This window comes from Centroberyx affinis, unplaced genomic scaffold (assembly GCF_046629955.1).
Source record: "Centroberyx affinis isolate AG114_WGS23_722 - 3 ecotype Tasmania unplaced genomic scaffold, CSIRO-AGI_Caff_v1 ptg004934l_1, whole genome shotgun sequence".
Taxonomy (NCBI): domain Eukaryota; kingdom Metazoa; phylum Chordata; class Actinopteri; order Beryciformes; family Berycidae; genus Centroberyx; species Centroberyx affinis.
The window spans coordinates 74,459-92,916 of record NW_027282425.1 but is presented as its reverse complement, the minus strand read 5'-3'; the positions used below and the strand labels follow the sequence as shown (position 1 = coordinate 92,916).

At 42.0% G+C, this 18,458-nt stretch overlaps 2 protein-coding genes across 4 annotated transcripts in view; one reads left to right on the top strand and one right to left on the bottom strand.

Annotated features, from left to right (window-relative positions):
- Nucleotides 1-1,167, bottom strand: part of mib1 (MIB E3 ubiquitin protein ligase 1) — a 53,957-nt gene extending 52,790 nt beyond the window's left edge. For all 3 annotated transcript variants that reach the window (XM_071545511.1, XM_071545512.1, XM_071545513.1), the window contains exon 1: nucleotides 311-1,167. In XM_071545511.1, coding sequence (XP_071401612.1) covers nucleotides 311-539 — 229 coding nt within the window. In that variant the 5' untranslated portion in view covers nucleotides 540-1,167. The remainder of the gene's footprint in view (nucleotides 1-310) is intronic.
- A 1,872-nt stretch (nucleotides 1,168-3,039) lies between these two features.
- abhd3 (abhydrolase domain containing 3, phospholipase) lies at nucleotides 3,040-14,632 on the top strand. The gene is made up of 9 exons (XM_071545517.1): nucleotides 3,040-3,213; nucleotides 4,664-4,827; nucleotides 6,976-7,158; nucleotides 8,233-8,278; nucleotides 11,733-11,845; nucleotides 12,745-12,918; nucleotides 13,916-13,964; nucleotides 14,067-14,232; nucleotides 14,451-14,632. The coding sequence occupies exons 1-9, from the start codon at nucleotides 3,052-3,054 to the stop codon at nucleotides 14,630-14,632; spliced, it is 1,239 nt and encodes a 412-aa protein (XP_071401618.1). The 5' UTR covers nucleotides 3,040-3,051.
- The last annotated feature ends 3,826 nt before the right edge of the window (nucleotides 14,633-18,458 follow it).

Below are 18,458 nucleotides of genomic sequence, written 5' to 3'. Positions count from 1 at the left end.
GATAAAGCTGAACTGATCACTCACTCATCATGTATCAGTGAAGCATTAACATTTCTCCTGCCCCATTTCAATTGTCAAAGATTCGTCACAAGCCACAATGATACATGACAGCCACTGCTAAATTAATTCATCTGGTTGTCTAACCAAACTCTTATCTGCACCCATCACGATTATACATAGCCAAAATAAGTCAAAATGTATGCAAGCAAAGCCAGAATCAATATCTTGCATGCTGTATATAACTTTGTTGCACACATAAACACTCTTAATTGAGCTTGCCAAACAAAATGAACAGATCAAAAGGAGCTACCTGTGGGAGCACTGTCAAATATCCTCACGTCGTATGCACCAGAACAGCGGTAGTTGGCAGCCGTCCCGTTATCCCAGACAACCACCACCTCCTCTGGACTTTCGAAACTCCTAACGGTGCCAACATGTCCCTCTCCACCATCCTGCTTCCCCCATTTCCAATCGGGTCCGCGGATCACTCTTGCCCCAACTCCTTCCATCATCACTCGGTTATTCCTGCCGGTGGTCATTGAAGAAATTATCTCGCAATGCCACAACAAACTGTATTAGTTAGCCAGCTAGCAATCTATGCTAGCAAGCTACCGGTGCGCCGGGTGGACAATTTAAAAAAGCAAGTGCGAGCAAGTCCTAACAGGAGAGAGACTGGGACAAGCCACAAAAGCTAGCGTGCTAGGCAGCTAGCTACCCAAGGAGGCTGTTGAGCAGCACGGAGTTTCTTCCCAAAACTATTCTCACTAGCTAACAACGCGCCAGCGTCTCCTTTACGTATTGTTTATCCAAATGAGAAACTAATCACCCAACGAGCCCAGAAAGTAGCCACATTGCTAGCTAGCGAGATGTTAGTAGGCAATCTGGCTGTTCCTCCTCCACTCCACACATAAGAATGCCACCTCTTCAACTTAGCGAGCTAGCTAGCTGAGTAGCTAGCTAATGTTACGCTAGCAAGCTAATCCTTTCCAGGTTAGCAAATCCTTATTGTTGAGGCAAAATGTAGTCCTTTTGGTGGTAGCCTATCCTTATTGTTGTTGCATGAAATATTACAAATCTATCCAAGATGTTTTCTTTGTCAGATGGCTCCCTGGAGTCAACTCAGAATAAACGCGTCGCCATTATTGTCAATCATCGTTCAGACGAACGACTAGCTAGTAAGCACGGAGGTAAACGACGACGGACGAAGACATTGGGCTTGAAAAAAACGGTTTGTTTGTCTCGTGGCGTCACTTGACTGACAGCCGGGCGGAGCAAACACAGCAGAGAGCAGAGAGGAAGAGGCCCGCGACTCTCACAAGCCGGGGCTGGTATCGTTACAAATTACCGATTACCTGCTACAGTCAGCGAGGCAATTTAACATTTTCATTTTCAGGATGAAAACACAATGAGATACGAACAAGAACCGTAGTAATCCCATCAACCCCATCAATTTCATAAGGATGCTATACAAATAGCACAGCATAACCTACAGTGATACCATAGAACATGAAAGCACCATAAAGTACAGACACACATAAGTCCCTAGGAATATTATAGGAATGTTATAATGATTTTTCATTAGGGATACTAGCCTATACTTTTTGGTTACCTTTTATTGACAACAAATTCTAGAAGACAGTGACACGACCGTTACAAACTAGGCCTAGCCTTTGTTTTAATAAATTGTAATTAGCGTCGAGTGTTGCCAAGATGTGTACAATTACCCAACATTTTCAAATGCGGTTGACAGACACCACTTTTGCAATTTTGGACTAGATCAGGCCTACACGTAATCTGCAAGGTCCCATGATACAACTTGTCTTAAGATCATCTTTTTAACGCACAGTTTTAAGAGCTGTGATTTCTGCTGCAGTGATGATGATGATGGTGGTGGTGGTGAAATGATGATGGTGATGGTAATGATGATGATGATGATGATGATATTTACTCTTTACAGATAATCTTGACCAGTTTAATGAGATGGTGTAGGTCTACAGCCATTATCTTATGTTTCAGAAAATTATGGCCTATTTGATCACACAAATACAAAGACAGAGGCTGGGCTTTGTGCAGTCTGCCAGACTAACTAGACACAACGTCCACCAAGACAGGATGAAATTAAATACAAGATTTTATTACTCACAGAACAGGAGCCACACTCTATGGATCATGTTTGAAACTTGCATGCCCTTAAACATTTCGATTTATATAGTGTATTACTCTGGAATTGGCAATGTATGTGGTTAGTGTGCCTTGGCTGTCTGTTGTTCTGTCAGCAAAATAAAACAATGCCAAACCTGCACTGAGATGTAAACAGCCTTTATCCCAAAGAAAAATCACTACAGTTTTTATTATACTGCTAGGGACTTACAGTCAATGGTCAATTTATATTGACCTTATGTAGGCTAGTTTATGGTAGTCCATTTCCTGTGATATTACTACCATATTCCTGGAATATTTCCAGAATATTAGTCTAGGGACAAAACTATAGCTGGGATATTTGTAAAAAAAAAAAATATATATTATAGAATTACTGGACCTTTTTCATCGTATAGCTGCACTCTCTGTGCGCTATGTGTGAATTTCCAGTTCTGTCTCTCCATGCATACATCCCATTATCCATCCAGGTAACTGAACTGGCTATCATTTTTTGTCAGATACTAGCCTCCTATGGGCTACCGCAGCAGTTGGCCTAACTCATGACCCCAGGGTTGTTCATTTTGAAGAGTTGCATCACTTGTAGGCATCCAGTGATGCACATGATGCCTTTGCAGATGTTGGTACCTATTATTTGATGTATCACACTGACACTGAAGCTATAGCTCCGCATTCTGCACATCTGCCTTATTGACTGCAGGTGGCGCCTGACTCTGAGCTGAGAGCTGCAAGTATAGCTGGTCAAAGAGCGCCATCATCCGCCGCTATATATATCGGCCCAGATCAGGTCCCCTTGACTGTCTCCTTCACACTGGGAGCGCAGGCGTCCACAGCTGAATTTTCGCTTGAGCCAGCCGCTGTCCTTGCAGTGCGGGGGAAAACAGGGACCTTGCAATGATCTCGCTGGACATCAATTTCAACGTTTTGACAAGGGACCTGTCACTTTATCTGGAAAATCAAGTGAAAGTTGGTCTATTTGGATCTGGAGTAGGACTGTCCCTGGTGCTGGGCTTTAGCGCAGCATATACCTGCTACTACTTGATTTCCGTAGCGAAGGTAACTTATGGTCTCTGACCGGCTGCTTTGAAGAGACAGCTTCAACATCAGTTGATAGGTTCAGTTTAGCCGGCGTTTGTGTTTTGTGTTTTTCATAGAGGAGCATCATCTCTCTTGCGCAGAAGCGACCGGTGCATTTGCTGATGGAGGTTTCGATTAGGTTGCATCTGTCGCCCTGTGGGCTGCACGTCTGCACATGTGTGATGGATCTCAGGCAAAAGACCGTGCTGTTAGCCAGAGCTTTGAATTGGCATGTATACCTGAAACGAGCAACATTTAATTTCATTGCAGTATCAGTGTAATTATATTAAATCAATCCGTGACAAGTCATTGCTAAATTTTGATGCCCACTTGGTTGCCATTGGCTAAGCTAGGCTACCACAGATGCCGGTAGGATCCTTATGCAATGCTGCCTTCATTTTGCAAGTTTGGACCAGGCAAGCTCACAATTTTGTAATAATATGATTATACCTAATGGATAATCATATACATTGAAAAATTAAAGTTACAATAATATTTTTTTAATATGAACATATAATGTAATGTAATAGAATAGAACAGAACAGGATAGAATAGAATAGAATAGATTTGATTTGATTTGATTTGATTTGAATTGAACTGAATTGGATTGGATTGAATTGAATCATACGTTACCAGTCAGAACAACTTTATCTAACCTGCTCTAGAATGACAGCAGGTTAAAAACAGGTAAGCTTCCACATTATACAACAAATCTAGACAGTTAAATTCATAGGTCACTGCGCAATATATATATAATATATATGCAGTAGCTATCCATTTTCAACGTGCACTGCTAATGCAAGCCTACTGTCTTATCAGTCAGTTTGTTCAAGTATAAAAGCCTATGATGCTGAACTCATCTGTGCGGTCAATGGGCTATAGGTCATTCCCAGTAACAACCTTGCTTTCCATTACAATCGGCTGCTCAAATTCTTATCATGTCTGAGAATATCTCACACATAGCCTACATTTTGTTAAGTATTTAGTATGTTTTCAAAGCTTTGGTGTCTGCACCAGGGGGTTTAATATAATTCTATGTAAATAGGCCTAGAGACAGGAATGTATAAATGTGACTCACCATGTTATGCAATATGTATGGACAGGTGTAAGACAAGTATTCATCTATAGCATCAAGCATAGTATACTAAAGCACAGCGTAGAACTAGAAATGTTTTATTTCATTGAGGGATATACAGTTTTGTATTGTCACTTTAAAATTGAGGTAGGCAGTCAGAAATAATAAAAAAAAGGTTCCTAAAAAAATCAACTAATTGGATATCATGACCTTTAATTAGTTCCAGAAGAAAAAAAACAACAACTTTAATTTCTAACCCCTCAACAGTTTACTTTTACTAACCTAAACTTTTTCCATCATCTGACAGTGCCACTCTTAAACCTATAGCACACCTCGTTCAATTCTGTTTTACAGAAGCCAGAGCTCATCTCAGGGGGTAAGAAGTTCTACCAGTTTCTGAGGGAACAATGTCCGGTGGTGTCAGAAACCTACTACCCCACCTTTTGGTGCTGGGAGAGCCGCATCCAAACGCTGTTGAGACCCTTTGTCACAGCCAAACCCGGGGTCAGCTACAGAAAGTAAGTCCTCAGTCAGAACACAGAGACTGACATGCTTCTACAAATAAAAATTACAGCATAACAGCTTCTTTCAAAATGAGCATTTATTTCATTTTGCAAGCAGACACGCTTTCCCTGGTTCAAATGTGAAGGTAAACTCGTGAAACAGGCGACCTCAAAGAGTTCATGTCCTATTAGACATAAGCTTGATGCACATGAGTTACAAAGGTCACATTTGATATAGTACAGTAAATGTTTGGTTTACAGGAAAGCGTGTTGCTGTTCTTCTATAGAATAATCCCATTCCTATTATGCACAGGTTTACTAGGACGCTTAAGAAATTGGCTTGGTCACTGAGGGACTGCCATTTCCTTTTCTTTGATTCCTTTTATACAGGTTTCATAATTGGAAATAAATCCCGCTCTTGTTCTTAGCCAAGAAAGACTCAAAGGCTCAGAGGTGAAAGAGGTCTTTTGTGCCATGATGCTGGCTCCGGCCGCCCTGGCTGCTCCAAGATAATGTACATTCTGTTGAAGATTAATGGGCAGCGCATTCCATGCCCCCTGCATACATTAAGTGGATTGAAATTAATTAAAACAGTGGTAGGAAGGGTGTATGCATCATCAGTATTGGTATTAGCTGGAGGTGAATTTGGATCTGTTCAGCAACTTTTGGGTGTACTCCGTTTAACTTTAATAGACCCTTATGATTATTGTAGAGAGTCCATCCCATGATTGGCAGGTCATAGGTTCAATCCCCAAAACTGCCAGAATACTGTACCTCTACAAGGCAATCAACTACTGACCTGTGCCATGGATCCCCCTGTTGTCCCATTCTGTATGTCTGGTCACATATATAAAGCATGGCAGAGTTACATATATGTAGGGCTATGTTTGGTTCTCAGGAAGACATATGGAGTACAAAACTCTTAACTAATTTCACAGTGTTCAGTGTGGTCAACTAGTACCAAAAAAAAACAATACTCAAAACAAGTGTTTTCAACAAGAGTTTGTCCTCAAAAATGTAGCTTTCACTGTTGCATTATATTCAGAAATTGGCACTTGGACAAATACTTGATCATGATTGTTGAATCTCAGTGTGTCTTGGTTGTCTTTGTTGCTCTGTCAGCAAAATAATACGCTATGAATTCTCGCCCACAATTGTTGGACCGGTCATCTGTGATGTTTCTCCCAAGGACATTGACTCTACCTTTGCCTTTGACTGTCTGCTGTCTCCCTAATCAAGGAGATAAATGTTCCCATAAAGCACAGGGACTGTGTCCATCCTAGACCACCTGTCTGCTATCAAACCTGGTAAGACTGATGACATTCACTGAGGTTATTATCACATTTCCCTCAGAGGAGACAGGACCTCTACCCATAATCAAGTTACCCAAGGTTTACCCAAGGACGGAGACCCTGAAAGCTTCAATTTGTCAGAGGCCGTCTGAGTGAAATTCCACTCATCTTGTCGTCCGATGAGAGGATTAGCATGTCTATAAAAGAGGTCTCCACCCACTCTGTGGGTTGGTCACTCAGGATTGGCCCTCTCTGACTTTCAAGTCTAGCCTCAGGTGCATATTTCATGGCGGTTCTGTAATTTCATGCCGATGTCTCTACCACAGGCTGGCCAAGTTGGCTCACTGCTGTGTGTGCGCACTGTAGGTTTTAAGATGGATAGCACTGGGACTGAATGACCTCATCTGCCAGGCTAGGTTTGTAGCCCAGAAATTGATTCACCATAAGAATCCACTGGTGCAATGCCCTCCTCCTTATCTTAACTTGCTGTGTCTTGCAAAGCACACTGACAGGATGATCACAAGGGAAATGAAGCAGCTGTCAGCGAGCGGTGCGCAGGGACTTTGACAATGCTTGTGATTGATACACTGGAGAAATCATTTTACCTGGAATTAAACCGAAAATGTAATTGTGCAGAGAACTGAACCAGAAAGAATAACGTTTGTTTCTGCTGGATGTTTGTAAGTTTAGGTAGATTTTAACAGTTGAAAACCATCATTTAATATGATGCACTGTACTTATCGTTCATAACAGTTTGGACCTGTGTATGTGTTTGAGAGAGAAAGAGAGATAGAGGGAGATACAGAGGGATAGAAGGTGATGGTCGGAAAGATCTTTGTTGCTGAGTTGTGTGTCCTGCTTGTCTCTGTAGTGAGCTCATTAAGGCAGCAGATGGAGGACAGATCTCTTTGGATTGGTTTGACAACGACGACAGCCCCTCTCATCCCGACCCGGCCACCAGACCCACAGTGCTCCTTCTCCCCGGCCTCACCGGCACCAGCCGAGAGTCCTACATCCTACACATGGTCCAACAGAGCCGGGATCTGGGCTATAGGTGGGTGGCCTTGGCCGGAGACACTGGCTCCAGTCCAGCACTGTGCACACAGAGCCATTGACACACTCTGTGCCTTATGTTTTAATTTGCTATTCATGTAGAAAACTGTTTTTTTTCTAGTCAGTACAAGTCACAAATCAGAATAATTGCTCTAGCAATTGATGATTCCAATATCGATTTGTGAGGTAAAACCCAACATCCGCTATTGTAATGATCTTGTGACTTTTATATAATGGGTGTATGTGTGAGTGGGGCTAGGGGTTACTTCAGGTGAGCAAGCGCACAAAGAAAGTGGGCAGCCAAGCTCTCTGTGTCCAGCGCTGCCTTTGTAAATAGCCAAACATTGCACAAGCTTCAAGAAGATGCAGAGGGAGGCAGTTTTTCCCCCGTCTCCTTTTCCAAAAAGCCCATTCTGTGTTCACTGCACTCATTCTTTCAGCTAGACTGGGGGAAGGCATGGGAAGAGAGCAGGCAAACTCAGCATCTTCCACCCCTCGCCCCTGTCTATGTAGCTTAATGAATTACAGCTTATCCTGGTACAAGCTTTGCAGCTTAGCCCAGACCAGCTTCCTAGTCTATGCTGCAGTGAGTATACATAAGCACCCCCCCTCACCCAGCACCCTATCTAGCCCCACCCTACTGCTGAGTTACACCGATAGAAACAGCAGGTCTGACTCCACCAGATAATAGATGACTAGCGAGAGATGTGGGGCGAGGAGGGATGCTGATGCCTTTGCTCTACAGTACAAACAGAATGCTATCCACACAGCTGTGCCTCTCTGCATATCTCATCATATTCCCCGCTCAGTGTTTTTTAAAGTGAAGAACATTTGTAAAAAGGAATTTGGGGCACTGTGTTCATTTGAACGCTCTCTTGGAAGTCAGTTAACTTACTAGTGACAAACACACAAGTTCACCCAGGCTTATAAACGTACTATTGCCATGCACGCTTGCATTTGATTAAATAGCAAAGCCTTGCGTTTACTATAAAGAGTTACAAAAACAGAATGTAGTGATTCAAGCAATCACTTAGGAAATAGAATTGATGAGAGCATGTGTTTTTGTGTATTTCAGGTGTGTGGTGTTCAACAATAGAGGGGTCTCCGGTGAAACGCTATTGGTAAGAATCGAACATTTCTCACAAAGTAGGCTTAGATTTATCCACCCGTAATTCTTTATTTGCCATTTGTTTTGTCCCTACCCAGAAAGGCAGACATGTGTACGGGGTAAAAAGGACAAAAGGGACTTGTCAGTGGCAGTCGGCTTTTTCCATTTGTCAGTATGACAGCTTCCTAGCAGAGTTGTCCTTTTCAGAGCTTCAGCCGGCTCAAAGCATGTCTGCTGCACACGTGTCACGCAGCCCACAGGGAGCCGCCTAAGCGGACGCTGCACAGACAATGTTGTTACCCTGCAGGGATTAAGTTGCAGGTGGATAGATAGTGTATTTTAATGCCAATCCACAGAAATATGACCTCGTCGAGCACGTGCAGTTCTGACACCTGGCTTTATCCGTCCTCTTACTCCCAGTTATATTTAGCCAACAAAATGAGCCTGAGCTCTTGTACATTGTATGCCCACTGCATTTCATGTCGCTCCTCTCTGTCTTTACGCCTTCGCTTTTGAACAGAGGCACGGTCTTTACAAGCGACAGCATCGGCCTGATCTAATCATACCGTCACTGTCACACAAAGATCTCATACAGTGCACAAATGGTGTTTTCTTACAGGCAAGGTTTACCCACAATCCATCCAATGTTCCTCTTGATAAATGCTAATCTGAATCAATGGCTGGTCTATGTCTTGCCACTGTCTGTGTCGTATTCACTCACTCGGCCTCAGCTGCACATTATTCTGAAAGACACTCTAAAATGAGTGAATGCGGTACTTGAGCAAAGTGTTGAATGTGACTCAGTTTGCTGAAGTTGATTCAAATATGTATTCTAGGTCATATCAAGAATTTAGTGGGCTCAGCTGTACTCAAATTTAAGAAAAAAAAGTTTTGAGTTCTGTAACCTTGGCACTGTATCAAGTGGTGGTTGTAAGGAGGGAATTTTCTCCCTCGTTTCAGCTGGGGAATTGTGCTATATTTTATGCAAATTATTTAGCATTTATACGCTCTTGTGAATGTTTTCTCTGTGGCCGGTTAGTGTGAATACTGTCCATTGTTTAAATAGGCCAGTGCTGTAGAATGGCCTGCTGTGTGAAAGATGCCTCCTGCTTCAAAGACTCTTCTAAGTGCTAGTGCCCTAATTCTAGACCTTGTGAAGAGCAATTACTGTACTTTTTGCTGTACAGTAGCTTTGCAGTATAAGTTGAGTCAGTTAAAATTTGTATCTAGATCCTAACTGTTGGCTGTCTACTTCTGCTCAAAGATCTGAATATAGATTAAATGAATTTCCCCGAAAACCTTTAGTAACTTTAGTAAGTTCTGCTGTGGTGGCGTCACTGTGAAGTCCACAACTTCAGAGGAACGTAACTGGAGTGTAGAAAACAAGAATTTACTTTGCCTTGAGATTCTGCTTGAATTTTAATGAAGCACCGTAGCTCAAGAGAGTCAACAGCATCCTGAGAAATGGGCCTTGTTAAATAGACTCCTCCAAGTAAGAGCTGATTTGTTGTGTATGTTAAGTAACCTGCTCTGCCTGACAAATTGTTTCAAGTTGGAAGGGATTTTCCCCATTTCCCCAACGGCATAAACCACTGTAAAGTTTTCATAGTGCAATTATCTTAGCTAGAAATTCCCTGTTAATCAGTAATAACACAGTATTTATCAAGATTAGCTGAAAATTGGCATCGTTGCTCAAACATTGTGCTGCAAAAGACATTTTATTTAACATATAGATCATTGAGTTCTATGTAAATGTTCTGTTTAAACATGCACAGATTTAGACGTTGAGCCTCATACTGAGTTCTTCCCTGGCTGGTCTTTCACTGTTACGCTTGCTTTTCTGGAGTGTTAGCATGTGACACATCCATCAGACTGGAGAAGAGCTTCCCACCTGTGGCTATGCAAAATACAACGGCTCATGAAGACAGCAGCAATTTGCTGCACTGTGTTCATAGTGTCCTCTGAAAAAAAAAAAAAAAAATCACGGTAGTCACAATAATAGAAATGAGTCATTGCGTCATTATGGTTTGTGTTTTTATCAGTCCTAACTTTGGTGACCATATCCATATGTTAATTTTACTGTTAGAGGATATTGCATTAATGTACAGAATCAGAAGAATGATTGCATTAATCGATCGTCTTTATGTTGGCAAATACCATTAGCTGAGAAAGGTTCTTCTGCAGCCTGATAGAGGGCTTGATGTAGTCTTTAGGTCCACCTTGTCTAGTACTTACTTACTGTAAGTAGCAAGGCTCCTGATTCAGCCATTTGTAGTGTGAGGCCTCACATTTCTCACAATGAAAATACAATGTCCACTACTCATAGTATGTAGCGAGGGAGACTGTGTCTATCATATACATAATAATCTGTGAGCTCTTTGTGTCCGTGTGTATGTCTGTATTTAGGTGCTGCCTGGGTTTATGTATTGGTCATGTATGTAGTATGTCTTCTCTGACCACCTGTGCTCTGTGTATTTGCATGCCAAAGTGTGTATGTTAATATTCCCCAGCTGGGTCCAAAAGCAAAGGGCTGCAACATATTGTGTTATTCACTTACAGACTGTATTCTCTGTCAGGGTTATTACAGTTTTACAATTACTATTAGTTTTTATTTTATTTTTAAAACTTTTACATTTTTAATATCACTTAATTTTCAAATGAATGTTTGCTAGTTTTAGGTTTTTATTTATTTATTTATTTTTTCCCCTTTTCCTCCCTTCCCCCATTTATTACATTGCTGCAAAGGCAGGTCAAAACAAAAGCGTCCAATAAAGTCCATGTTGGGTTATATAGGGAGAAGTGCAAAATGTTGTGAGTCCAGAAATTACCTCATTATGTTCCATAAGCCATTACCTCCCCAATCCAAAGATTGGAGAGCGGATGCTGCCTTTTCCATGCTTAAAAGGTTCAGGAAATCCTCCAACGATTCTTCATATTAAAACAATTACCTTTCTTGGCTTTCCAATTCAAAAGTATTGTGCGTTTTGTTGCAAGGGCAGCCAGTGCTATCATTTTTTTGTGCAGATTTACAATGAATGCCACTGGGTTGAGTACCCAACAAGCATATAGCCGGACATGGAATTATATCTGTGTTCATGATAATCGAAAGAATATCTCTTACTGCGTCCCAGAGGCCCTTAACAGCTGGACAATGCCATAGTGAATGCACAAGGGTGCCCACCTCCCCACAACTATGCCAACATAAGTCTGAAAGAATCTGATCCATTTTTTAAGTCTCTTTAATTAATGGTCAAAAGATAGAAAGAGAACTTAAAAGAATATAGGTATATTTTTTATTTTATTTCTGTCAGTTTTAGAGACAGGCTCTTCAGTTTCAGATTGGTCTCAGTTTTTTTCATTATTTATTTATTTTTTCAATTTACTGAGATGTTTTTCCAAGGCTAGTTCTTGTTGTAGTGTTAAGAGAGAAAGGAAGAGTGACTGCCTTGTCTTCCCGGCCCACCCAGACTCCCAGAACCTACTGTGCTGCCAACACAGAGGACCTGGAGGCCGTCATCGAGCACATCCAGAGGACCAACGAAGCTGCTCCAGTCATGGCTGCCGGAGTCTCCATGGGCGGGTAATGGAGCGCTTCACTACCAGCTGACTAAGACTGTTAATACTGACCTGTCACTTCACAGTGAGGTGCAGCCACTGGAATGAGTAATGAGGGCATTTAGCGCTCATGATATCTCTAACAAATCCCAGAATGTGGCTTTAAAGCTGCACGAGGCAACTTCACACATTGACAGCTCCACATGGCAGCCAGAGGGAACTGTTTGAAAAATTTGAACTTACCTAGAATTTATGTAACCTGATGTTAGTAAACTGCACACAGTACGCTTGTGTTTACCGACCTGGCCAGGTCTGTGATCGCTTTACACTAAAGGTTTCCAGAGGAACAAGAGAGGCAAAAGATCTAATGTTGGTGAGTCTAGCTTTATCTGGACAGAGTGAAACTGTTTGTATTTTGCTCTCAAATTTTGATTAAATATTTCCTGCGGGCAGAGAAATGACTTTATGAGAAATTTCATATGGGCAAATAGGGCAAATCTACAGGGTCTCAGTTATGGGGGATTTGGACTGTGTTGTATCCCCACTTTGTGATTTAGGCTGATAAAATGGATGTCTTTTTGTGTAAAAATCTTGCCTTGTGTAGCTTAAAATCAAAGAATATTATACTGTATATTCAGCCTGTTATGGATGTTGTGTGTTAGTTGTAGTTGTTGTTGGACGTCGGTTTGGACATGTGCATGCTTTAATATCGTTCCAGTAGTTCAGCCTGTCAGCGCACCATGCCAAAGATGGTGTTTTGCTGCACAGCGCTAATCCCATGAAGTGAAGGATTGGTCAAAAATGGAACATCTCCCAATCCCTCTCTTTTTCCCCTTTCTATCCCTCCACCCTCCCTCCCTCCCTCCCTCCCTCCCTCTGTCCCATCCTCTGTCCCCTCTGTCTCCTCTGTCCCTCCATATTCAGGATGATGCTGGCCAACTACTTGGGACGCAAGGGGCGGGAAACCTGTCTGAAGGGGGTTGTGGTCTTCTCGGCAGGCTGGGACGTGTTCGAGTGCACTGCCTCGCTGGAGAAACCCCTGGACCGTTTCCTCTTCAACTCCTACCTCACCAGCTGCCTGCAAGCCTCTGTGGACAGGTCCGCTGGGGCCAGAGTGGGATTAACCCAGATTAGCCGCTAGTGCCCAGCACCCAGCACCCACCCGGCCCGGCCCAGACGGTGGTGGCAGGGGCGAGGGTGCTGGGAGTTTGGGGGCACAGAGTTTGGATAACTACTCTGGCCATGTTCCAGGAATGCTCTCTCTCTGCTGCCTTTTGGCATTATTTTTACACTCTAAATTCAGTCCCTCGTATTTTCTTTTTTATATGATGCTAAAAGGGTTGGCTTTATACCAGGCAAAAATGTTTTAATAATAGTAGTAGTAGTTGTAGTGTTACCCGATGAAAAAACCCCCACAATATTTAAAAAACTGTGTTTTAACCTGTGGTAATATATGTGGACAATATTAAGAGTACTACTTAGAAACTTGTACTTAATTGTACTTTCATTGTGTTGTTACATCCCTGTAAGCACATTATGTATGAGGTAGATTTACATGAAGTACTTTCATGAAGTGTTGCTGTGTACTTACAATACTTTAAGAATGGTAGAACATGCACATGCAAATAAATCAACGCAGGTGCAGGACAGAAAAAATGACAATGAGAAAGAGAAAGTACCTCTACTTTTTCATCATATTTGCAATACTTTTCCATGGGTCAAGTGTTGCTGAAACATTAATAGAGCTACGCAAAGGCAAGGCAAGGCAAGGCAGCTTTATTTGTATAGCACATTTCATACACTGGGGCAATTCAAAGTGCTTTACAGAGTGATAAAAATACAGTAAAGGTAAAAGATTTACAATTAAAAAGTGCAAAAGTACAGACAAGAGATACAAAAGATAAAAGACTTAAAAAAGTAAACTAGTGCAGTTCAAATCAAATGAGATAGAAAGATGAAAGAACACAACAAATACAACAAATACTCCCACTTTTAGATGCACATTGTGAGTGAACCCATATGTTTTTCTGTAATTTTTTGCAAACCATTTCCCCTGTCAGCAATGGGTGACAGTTGTGTTTTTTCTCCCCTCCAGACACAGACCGGTGCTTGAAAAGAGTTACGACATAGATCACGTCATGAAGGTAGGGATTATTTTCAGACACACTACTAACCCATGAGGTAACCAAGTCATTTGAACCAAGTTCGCCTTACTTACCTCACTGTATGTTAACCGATCTGTACAGGCAAAGACCATCCGCCAGTTTGACGAGAGGTTCACCTCCATAATGTTTGGGTATCCCACCAATGACGACTACTACCGCGATGCCAGTCCAATCCACAGGCTGAAGTCTGTGCAGGTGCCAATGCTGTGTCTGAACGCTGCTGATGACGTCTTTTCTCCCTCTCACGGTGAGTCCCAGCCACCGGCACTTCTGCATGTGTAATTGATAGCAGAGGAGAGACCAACTGTTAAAAAACAAGTTATCCTGTACAACTTTACTGCACTATCAAGCCTTATCTTTAAAAGAGGGTGGAAAAAGAAATAATGAGGCGGCATTAGGAATGGAAAACTAGTCCACAGTCCTAAAATCTGAGGACAGGACCTGAATGCTTTGTTTTGTCTGCAGCCATCCCAGTGGAGACTGTGAAGCAGAACCCCAACCTGGCCCTTCTCATCACATGTCACGGCGGCCATATTGGTTTCCTCGAGGGCCTGTGGCCTCGGCAGAGCACCTACATGGACCGGGTCTTCAAGCAGTTTGCCAAGGCGGTCATCGAGCAAGGCAGTCGGCTCACAGACATGTCCTGATAAGACAACTTCCAAAACCTCTTCCTCTCCTTTGACTTCAGTCCTTCTTCTCTCTCCTTCCTTCCTTCTTTCCTTCCTTCCTTCCTTCCATCATTCCTTCTCTATCTAATCCCTTTATGCATTGATTTTTTCCTGCCTTCCTTTCTTCCTTCCTTACTTCCTTACTTCCTCCTTCCTTCCTTCCATCCTACCTCTCTTCCTTCCATCCTTACTTTATTCCTTTCGTTGCCCCTTCTCTACCTAATCCCCTTTTCCTTTGTTTTTTCCTTCCTTCCTTCCTTCCTTCCTTCCTTCCTTCCGTCCTTCCTTCCTTCTTTCCTTCTTTCCTTCTCTACCTAATCCCTCTCTGCCTCACTTCCTTACTTCCTTGCTTCCTTCTTTCCTTCTCTACCTAAGCCATTCTGCCTCACTTCCTTTTCTACTTAATCCATGTATGCCTTTCTTTTTTATGTCCTTCCTTCCTTCCCTTCTTCCTTCCTTCCTTTCATTATTGCCCTCTCTACTTCTTTCTCAATCTTCTGCCACAAGCAAAAAAACATTCTTTCTCATTTGAAGGGCACATCATGTTGAATGCAAACATTTGTTCTTGCAACATTCAACAGCCGCTTATTTATTCCTCCATACATTTAATAACTCAATGTATGTAGCCATGCAATCAATGGTATGCTTATTGAAAAAGCAAGCATAGCTGTTCTTGTCAGTGTTGAAAAGCTGAATCTGCCCTCATCTTGTTTAGTTGCGTTAGCTAGCTAAAAGATTGTGTGACTACCTTGTGCAATGATTTTTTTGTTTTTTAAGTTAACAGAAGTACTGTATAACATGAGTAATTTCAACCATCTCCATCCATGAAGCGTCCTTTACAACTCATATCAGTAGTATTTTTAGCCCTCAGGGATTTATTTACTCATACTTCCTTCCTGTGAAGAGTTTTGTCACTGTCATTCTCTTTCAGTTAATATTTGCTCATTTGCTCATTTAAAGGTAGATGTTACTTGCCAGTCGACATAATCTGTTTTCTTGAAGTCTTCTGCATGCACTTTTTATTCACACATTCTACCTTTACGCACACCAAATAGTTCTACAAATGTATGATATGGAAAATAATTCATTAATGACAAGGAATGTGAAATTGCACTATTTTAGTTGATACTACCATGCCTCTAATTCCTTAATGCAAGGCACTTGATTTCATTAGATATATGAAAGTATATCCCGAAGGCTGAATGGACCAGTATTGAAATTCCACAAGGTTTTCTTTGTCATGATGTTGGGGATCAAACCAAGTCTTAACATGTTCGTACGTCCGAGGGTGCTAGATACAGTGATGTGAATGAAGTAATGCACATAAGAAGGAAAAGAAGGCGTACAAAGGGGGTTGTTGGTGCTTTACAAGATGCATAGTATTGTGAATGGAACCGGGTTGCCAGGCTTTTGTGTTTTTTTCCAGCCATCAATGATCAAGGAGCTGGCTACCGCGTATGAGTTGGCATTGATGAAGCCGCAACAGAACTGGCAGCCTGGCTTTCAGCGATGGCACTGCGTGAGGGATTTTGATTTTCCTGTTCCTGTGGAATTTTGGTGTTTGTTTGTTCTGCCAAGTGTCCATTTGAATAGCATGTGTCTCATCAGCGTCATCATGTCCTGAACCTTACGACTAACAACACTTCGTAACCTGTAGCACAAAGGACATGTTTGTGTTTTTTTTTTCATAGTATATATTGAATTTCATTTTATATATTACATAAAAAGAAGAAAAAAATACATTCTATTTCACATGTGCAGCAATAAGATTTTAAATTGAAAAAAAAATGTCTGTATAGTATAAGTATTAGTATATGCACATTATCAACATGAGTGTATTATGCTGTATTTAATAAATTATTAAATAGAGTATAGGTCCATTTGTCTGCAGTCTCCAGTGTTTTTGCTTGTAATGCGTTTTCTCTACTCAGCCTATTGGATTGCTTGATTGACCATGTACTGTGGCTTAGAATAATTGACTGCAATGGCCCATTGTCAGCAATTCTCATTCTGTGTTGTATAGCATCAACGGTATCCTCTGTTCTTTCTTTCTGTCTTGCTTTCTTTCTTTTTTTCTCTCTTTCTTTCTTTCTCTCTTTCTATCAATGTGGTTTTTATGCATTTAGCTAAAGCACCAATCCTGTTAAGAGTGCTTCCGGACTGCTCAGTTAGAAGCTCATCAGTCACATGACGCGTTAAGCTCACATCCACAGAGGGCTTCACCCTCTTTGACATTGAAGTGTCCCCCGAAGGCCAGATATTTGACAGGTTTCCAGTGCAGCTAGCTTACCATATGACCAGTGTGTCGCAGGGTCAGGAGGTATCTGTCACACTCCCTCTCTCTCTCTCTCTCTCTCTCTCTCGCTCTCTTGCTTCACATGCGGCAACACTGGGTTTTAGTCACCGGAATCGACTCGCTCCGCGCTCCTGGGCTCAGCCACTGATAGGATATGCTCTGCTGCAGTAGTGGATCTGATCTACCAAAGGCAAACTATAATCCCCAGCCTTCCACTTCCTCACCTTCACCCCAACCCCCCCAATAAGCCCACAGACAGATGGGTGTTGGTTTCAGCTTGATGGTTATGGAAGGCTAAGAGTAATTAGAGTGGACTGGCAGGAGGGATGAGTAATTTACTCTTGGTTTCTATCTACCACAATGGATGTTATTGTCGCAACAATCCCTCCATTACAGATGTTTCAGTATCTCTACTTATTTGTGTGAATATACCACATCTGATAGATCTCACTTAGCCAGCAGCGCTCTACATGTTCAGATGAAATATAGAAAAAAATAAAGTGTTCTTTTACAGTAGTGTGGCACAGTAACATGTGTTTAATCATGTCAGTGTTTGAAAGTGGTTTAATGTTAAGTACCACATTGCCTGAGGACTGAAAAAAATATGTCAGAGGGAATTATCAGGAGACACTCTGCCTTTTCCCTTCTCAGGTTTTGTGGTAAAAGCAGCTAAAAGCGCAGATGAAACAAACTGATCTAGGAAAAGAAGGGTAAAGATACAGAAAAAAATGTGTATCTACAGTTACATCATAACTGTCCACATAATCTGAGAGGAAGGTGTGCTGCCAAAGAAAGACATTCTATAGGCCTGCATACTGTATGGTTGTATTCATAAAGGAGTCAATTAACCCCTTGCCCTCTTTTTAAACATTGAAATTCCCCAGTTTGCCACAAATGAACCGCTTTGGGGAATCCAAAGTCTTTAGAGAGAAGATCCTCTTTTGGCTTTGTGCACAATATCTTGCTACTTTTCCCTGAAGAGTAATTATGAGGTGCAGGAATCAGCATGCCAGCGCTTCTCGCCTCCTCTCCCTTATCCCAGCCTGACTACAGCTGGCTGAAAATAGCCTGGTGTTAGACCACACAGGGGTTGGAGGTTGATGAAAAGTGTGTTCTAATATTACAGGAGCTAAAATAGTACTGTCCACGGACCAACAATGCCCCTGTGCCCTTACAGTGAAGCCAGAAAAGCCCCCCGCATCCATTAAAAAGCCATCTACGCTCTTAATAACGAGTGGGTCATTCTGAATCATTGCAAAGGTGGCCAGGCAAAACTCTGGGGACATACTCCAGGCTGCAGTCTATGCTGAAGCAGCAGGGCGATGCTTCACAGAGGCGTTTGAGATGGGAGAATTAACAGAAGAGGAGGTCCTTGAAAAATCAGTGTGGGCATGGAATATGCGATTTTAAGAGACTGGGATTTACTGTGTTGCAAAAAAAAAAAAAACGATGGATGTGGGATTGAATGGAAATGCAGACGTACAGAGGAGAGAGGGAGGGAGAGAGAGA